This window comes from Pseudopodoces humilis, chromosome 18 (assembly GCF_049639895.1).
Source record: "Pseudopodoces humilis isolate 2021_Gansu_Grassland_sample_001 chromosome 18, ASM4963989v1, whole genome shotgun sequence".
Taxonomy (NCBI): domain Eukaryota; kingdom Metazoa; phylum Chordata; class Aves; order Passeriformes; family Paridae; genus Pseudopodoces; species Pseudopodoces humilis.
This window is the reverse complement of record NC_142217.1, coordinates 507,431-514,574: the sequence shown is the minus strand read 5'-3', so window position 1 is coordinate 514,574 and position 7,144 is coordinate 507,431. Positions and strand designations below refer to the sequence as shown.

The window sequence follows — 7,144 nt, the reverse complement described above, 5'->3', positions numbered from 1 at the left end:
CCCTGACTGTGGGGAGGGCTTCAAGTTCAACTCCACCCTTGTCACCACTGGCGCATCCATACTGGGGAGGGGCCCTACGAGTGTGGTGAATGTGGGAAGAGCTTCAGCCAGAGCTCCAGCCTGATCTGCCACCAGAGGACCCACACCGGGGAATGGCCCTATATGTGTGGGAAATGTGGGAAGACCTTCTGCCAGATGCCCAATTTGGTCATCCACCAGATGATCCAGACTGGAGAGAGGTCCTATGAGTGTCCTGAGTGTGGGAAGAGGTTTCGGAGCACCTCTTATCTCCTCCAGCACCAGCCGATTCACACGGATGAGAGGCCCTTCCGCTGCCCCGAGTGCAGGAAGGGCTTCAAGCGAAACTCCGAACTCACTATTCACCGGCGCATCCACACTGGGGAGAGGCCCTACGAGTGTCCCCAGTGTGGGAAGAGCTTCACCCGGAGCTCTCACTTGACCAAACACCACCAGTAAGGGAAGCCCTGCAAGTGCCCCTAGTGGAGGAAGAGCTTCGTGTGCTGCCCCAGCTCCATCCCCCATCAGAGGACCCACGTTGGGCAGAGCCCTGGTGACCCACGTTCCCAGTGATCTGCGTTTTGAAGACGCTGGGTTGGTGGTCATTTTGATTTGGCCCTAATATTCTTTTGATTCATCTTCATCCCTTTAAAACAGACAAAATTGGAATAAAAGTCTACAAATTCATCGAAGGCATCTAAAACCTCACATTTACTGGTGCTTCAAGGGAATCTGGGATTCAGGGAGGTACATGGGAGGGTTTTGGGGGTTATTAGGTGTAGTTGTCTCCATTTCTTGGTACTCAAGGAGATGAAAGAGTTCGATCTGTCACCTCAAAACTACTCAGTGTCACTGAAAACTACTCGGTTCCCACCCCAAAATTACTGCATTCCACAGTCCCTCAGGGTGTGTTGCCTTAAGTTTTAGCTTTCATATTTTTCATATTCCGCGCTGCCTTGGTTTGTAGTTTTGAACTTCATATTAAGTGTTAGTGAGCTCTCTTCACAGAGTAGGTAGACAAAACAATTCCTTTTCTAGCTTGATACCAAGGACAGTTCCAATTATGTTTCAGACTCAAAAGCATAAACAAGTGTGGACTGAAGAGAGAAAACGAGAAGGATGGGACTTCGTCACCTGAAGCTGTAACTGGGCAATGAACCCCAATATTCAGATGGACCTAAACTTCTAAAAATGTGAGACCTCATGATCAGTCCATTTTTGTGACCATTTTTGGTCCATCTTGTATGTAGCCCTGGCCAGGCTCTTGTGCTGCTCTGAATGTATCCTTTAAGGCCTTTTAATAAACTTCATTAACTCTGTCCAGCCTCTGTTCTAGGTCAGCCTTCTGAAGGCATCAGGTGGAATGGGGTTGGAAGGGGATTGGGTGAAGTGGGATGCTAATCAGGAGGGGTGAGATGGGCATTGGGTGGGGCAGGATGGGTGGGATGGAGTTTGGGAGGTGTGAAATGGGGGAAATAGGGATTGGGAAGGGGGTCTTGATGTCCAGAAGAAATGGGATGGGATGGGTTGGGGTTGGGATTGGAAAGGTGGGGTGGGGTCTGCAAATGAGACAACCAATGTTTGGGGATGGTGAAGGGAGGGGGGAGCCATTACTGAGTGAGGTTTTTATATATTCCATGTTCCTGAAGAGATTTTGGGGTATCTTACATTTCTGAGGCAGATTTGGGGCACTCCCCAACTCTTGGGGGTTCCTGAGAGCAGCTCCATGGAGCCCCATTGCCAGGGCTGGTTGCCATGGGCACGAGCTCAGAGCTGTAGCCAGAGTGCATTGCCTCAGTGCTGGAGAGCAGAGAAATGATGAATGGCCCCAGACATCTCCAGGGTGTGTTTGGGGGCAGAGCAAGTTCTGCCTGTGTGGGGCGGTCACTGCCCCAGCCCAGCCTCTGCTCCAGCCCCAAAGTGGCTGCCAAGCCCCTGGCACCCCAAAAACCCCAGCTGGGAGAGGGAGCAGAGCAGGTGAGGCTGTGACACGGGTGTGACACTGACATGTGCCACGGCCCTGGAGCTCACAGCAGCTGAGATGGCGCTGGATCCAAGGCTGACTGTGGATCTCTGTCCCTCTCTCTCTTCTCCTGACTTCCTTTTCTCCAAATCTGGATAACCTGAAGTTAAGATAACACCAACCCAATATTCTCAACATGGACAGATGCAAAGAATATACTTGGTAGGAAGGGACCCACAAGGATCATCAAGTCCAGCTCTTAAGTGAATGGCCCACACAGTGATTGAACCCACAACCTCGGTGACACTCACACCATGCCCTGACCAACTGAGCTAAGCGGTCAAAATGACACAAAATTTTACTGGCAAAATTCCCAGACAATCAAGGAACTTTGGCAAAGGGTTTAATACAACATCCAGTTCAGCATCAAACGCTTATGAAAGCATAAACTTATTTAATTAAGCCCACTTAACCCAGAAAACTTTAATCCTTAAGATGTTAAGTTACTTAAAAGTGTTCCAGATCAGTAAGATTAGAAAGAGAAGAAATAGAGAAAACAGAAAGACAGAAGGTCTAAAGCAAGACACATATAGGCACCAACTGCTTGGGTTCCAGTGTCGCTAACGGAGGGACCCCAGGAGAACACAGGATCCAGACCATGGGCTGACCTTGGGCTCCATCTTTTCAGCCCTTGGGCCTTCATGGGCCTGACCCTTGGATGGGACTTCCAGTTGCTTGGCCAATCAGAGTCTGGGTAGGCACCAGGTATGTGATTGATTGACACCTTGGCCAATCAGAGCTGGAGTAACACCACCCCGCTCTGTGATTGACAGCCCTATCAGGGCTGGGGGTGGGGCTCTTTCCCACCACACACCAAGGCCTGACCCACCCCTGGCCCCACATGGGCATTCTGAGCATCCCAAGTGTCCCGTTAAGGACTTTTGGGTTAGGTTCTTTTTCCCTTTGAACTGAAGATTGACAAGAGGGAGGCAATTTTCTCTTATTCGGTCTCAGTTGTTTTTTCTTATCAGCATTACGAGGTACAAGGAGCTATGTGCACTATGATAGAAAACGGGTAAAATGGCTAACAAAGATTCTTTGCAAGGTCTTTTATATGTCCATTTACCCAATTAATAGATGCCAACTACATTATTTTTCTTAGTGACCCAATGACCCAACACCTGTGTGCTGCGTTCTCTTATCCAATCACTTACTACTACCCAAAAACCCCTAGGAGAAGAACATGAAGAAGAAAGAAGAAAGACAAGAGACAACACCCTAAATCCTCCATCTTGTCTTTTGCTCTCTAAACTACTTTTTCACCCAGTGATTTAAGAAACTTTTAATCTACACACTTACACTTTTTCTATCTAACTTTAACATTTGTTCTTATGTATCACCATGAAAACACGCTCATGAATTTCATGCTGTATGAAATTCAATGTTTCTTTGGATCTTAGAACTAAGTATTAGAAACAAGGGCACACACTCACTATCTCAGATTCCAACACCCAAGGTGTCCCAGGACATCAAACTCATCCTCATCCAGCCTCTGACAACGACCATGGTGACACTACAGAACCTCATGGAACCATGGGTCGGTTGTGACAATGAGGGTCCAAGGACACCATGGTGACACTACAGAACCTCACAGAACCGTGGGGCCACTGTGACACTGTGGGGTCCCACAAAACCAAGGGAACATGGAACAGCTCTGGCTGGCTGGGCCTCCTGGGGACCACATGACAGGTCCAGCTGACTTCTCACCTGTCCCTGTAGCACTGGGGCTTTGGGCCTTCCTTCCTATGGGAGAGAACTGTCCTTCTCCTCCAGGGGCCAATGGCCAAAATTGGGATTCTTCCTCCGAATTTCCTTATATGCAAAGACTGTTGCCAGATGAAATCTGCCAGGAGAGACAGATCTGACTGCCTTGGCCACCCAGGGGCCACTTCTCATCTGCCTTTGAAACACTGACACCATATGTGTCGCCCTGAAAACTCAGCTTCTGAGCTTGCTAACATAGTTTTCTAAGGACTTTCCCAGGACAGTAACTGTAAACATAGATATGTGTTCATTATTTCTGTTACACGTCTTCTGATGGGCATTTCTCATGGCCAGTGCAGTGAGAAAGTGTTATCCTGACCATCCAATCCCTGGCCATGGTAAGAAGCCTATAAATCCTGGGAGGAAAAATAAACTCTGCTCTTTCCTTCACCACACCTCGACCTGTGTCCGCGTGATCAATTGATCTTCAGCGGTAACACATATGCTTTTCTTTCTTCTGGGAAAAAAACATCCATCTTGACTAGCTGCCCATGGCCAAAATTGAGAATCTGCCTCGAGAGTTCCCTATATCCATGGATAGCTCCCAGACAAAAGCTGCCAGGACTGACAAGTCTGGTTGGCCTTGGCTTCCTGAAGGCTGGCACTCATGTGCCTTTGAAACGCTGGGGCTCTGTGCTTTCCTTCCTAATAAAAATAATTCTTCTTCCTGTCCAGGCATCCACGGCCAAAATTGAGATTCCACCTCCAAAATGCCCTATGTCCAAGGATAGCCCCCAAACAAAAGGTACCAGAAGAGTTAGGTCTGGCTGGTCATCTTCACAAACACTTGGAATTTGTGCTTTTCTTTCCTACGGAAAAAACCCATCCATCTTTACCAGGTACTCATGGCCATAATTGGGATTCCACATCCATACATGCAAGGATTAGTCCAAGCTGAGACCTCCAAGACAGACAGGTCTGGCTGCCCTTGGCCTCTTGGGGCTGCCTCTCTCCTGGTTTCCAAACACTGGGGCTTGGTGCTTCCCTTCCAATGGAAAAGAACCATCCTTCTTCTCATGGTGTCTGTGGTCAAAATTGAGATTCCTCCTCCCAAATTCCATATATCCAAGGATTCATCCATGACAAAAGCTGCCAGGACAAACAATTCTGGCTGGCTGGGCCTCCCAGGAGCCACCTGTCTCCTGCCTTTGAAACACTTGGGCTCTCTGCTTTCCTTCCTATGGAAAAGAACCATCCTTCTCCTCTGGGTGTCCATGTCTGAAATTGGCATTCCACCTCTAAAATTCTGTATATCCAAGGGATGCTCTGTAGTGGTTTAAATTCACTAATTTGGGTTTCCTGGCCAATGCATCAAGTAACTAAAATCACCAGAGTACTTATTCATTTCTTGCTGTGAGATACAGGTTAGGAGAAGGGCAAAACAGACTTAAAACTTAAAAGGAATAAATAAACTTTATTAACAGGACTACAAGAATAAGAAACCAGAATAAAACCTCCAGAAACCTTTCATCCCCCCACCCAACCTTTTTCCTTTCCCAACTGACAACATAGAGACAAAACCTGGGATGTTAAAGCAGTACCAACTATACAATAATCTTTTCATCAGCCTTTGTAGGGAGAGGAGTTTTCTCCTGTCATTCCATGGAGAGTTCTCCACAAGAAAACAGTTTTCTCATGGCTTTTCATTTCTACAGCTGGTAGCCGTCTGAGCACAAATTCTGCCATCTCCCATTTTCACACCACTCAGAGGTGTGTTCATGGGCCATGAACTGAAGGAGTGTTATTTTAAAGATGAGTTATTCAAAGGCAAAAGTTCTCTCCATCTGTCTCTGTGATCATCTCTGGAAACAGAGATTTTTTTGTTCTTTCCCTGGCGCAAAGGGTCTTCAGCAGCTCTCATCTCTCTTTCTCTCTGCTCAAGCATCTCATGGGATCACAGCTACTCCACCATCTGCTTAGTTCCATCAATGGATGCCTTTGCTCTGATCTCCAGCTTGAATAGTTCATTCCCCAATACCCTTTCATGAATTAAGGGAGTTATTTTTCAGAACATTATTGTCCATCTCCACGGCCCTACCAAAAGAATATTTCAGATTATTAGAGTATCTTCTCATTCTCCTTCCATCTGGGGCTTGACTCCTTCTTTTACTGACCTTGATGTTTCATGTTGTCTCTCTACATGTCGACTGCTCTCGTCCGCCTCTCTCTGGAGAGAGGATTAAAGTCTGCAGGTCTCATCTGTGTAGTGAAAGGGTTAAATCTGGCCCAAGCCACGGCAGGCAGTCATGGTGTTGGATTTCAGCCCAGAAGCCGCTGGAAGGGAGGGGAGGGAGGATTTTCAGCCTTGAGCCATTTGTGCGGGCTGGGGGAAGGAGGAGAGGCGTCGGTGACGGGGGCCAGGGGTTCTCCTGGGAAGGGCTTCAGCCACCGCACTGGAACAGGGCCCAGAGGGTTTCCCGGGAGGGGCCACAGCAGATCCCGGCCCAGCCTGGGGCTGGGGGTGCCCCGCAGTCTCCATCCCACGCCCGAGAGCCGCTGGAGTCCAGCCCAGCCCCACCCCAGCCTGCACAGATCACAGGGGAGCGGGGCCAGCGTCCCCAGAGCTCTGCTACCTTTAGAGGCCAGAGACAGAGACAAGAAGTTCTCGGGCTTGAGTTTTTGAAAGGTGGTAGTCACAAAGATGATCTTACTTTTCAGTGGTGCAAAATGCTGTCAGTTCTCAGAACTGGACAGCAATTGGCCTGATCTTAAGCAGAGAAGAAACTCCCAGCAACCTCTCTCAGACAAATCACTTCCATGGCGTTCTCTTACTTTTTTTCCCTAAAATGCCAAACTACCACAACTGCAAATAATTGCAAAACCAAAAAAGACCCAGGAACGAGAAACTAAGTCAATGATAACTGAAGTGTGTAAAGACAATTATTAAAAAAATAAAAGAAGAGGGATTGAGAGGAATGATAGATTTGTCTTTACAAACAAGCTGTGGGACTACTGCCAAATAAAAATAGCACTGAGAGATAGAAGAAAGAATGGGAAAGATTCCACTGATTGATGAATGGAAAAAAAGATATTTGCTTTTACAAACAAACTGTAGTTTTGCTGATAAATGAAATTAGATATTGAAAGAAACAATGGGGAAATACCATAAATTCCTAAGAATTAAAAATTAAAGAGGGAGGGTTATACATTAGGGGGGAATCTTAGGTATCAGGCAGTCCGGGAAGTCTGGACCTCTCAGGTACCTCAGCCAATGGGGAAAGAGAGAGGGACATGTGCCCAGGAAATTAGGATAAAAAGGAATCTGCCGGCTCACAGCCTTCCTCTTCCTCCTCGCTCCAGGGGATCCCCCCATTCATCATTGGGCTGAAGCTTGGGGGG

At 47.6% G+C, this 7,144-nt stretch overlaps 1 protein-coding gene across 1 annotated transcript in view; it reads left to right on the top strand.

Moving 5' to 3' along the window:
* The window catches only part of LOC102107146 (uncharacterized), a 178,884-nt gene extending 178,213 nt beyond the window's left edge, over nt 1–671 (top strand). Inside the window, exon 3 of the mRNA XM_088063865.1 lies at nt 46–671. Coding sequence (XP_087919991.1) covers nt 46–477 — 432 coding nt within the window. The 3' untranslated portion in view covers nt 478–671. The remainder of the gene's footprint in view (nt 1–45) is intronic.
* The last annotated feature ends 6,473 nt before the right edge of the window (nt 672–7,144 follow it).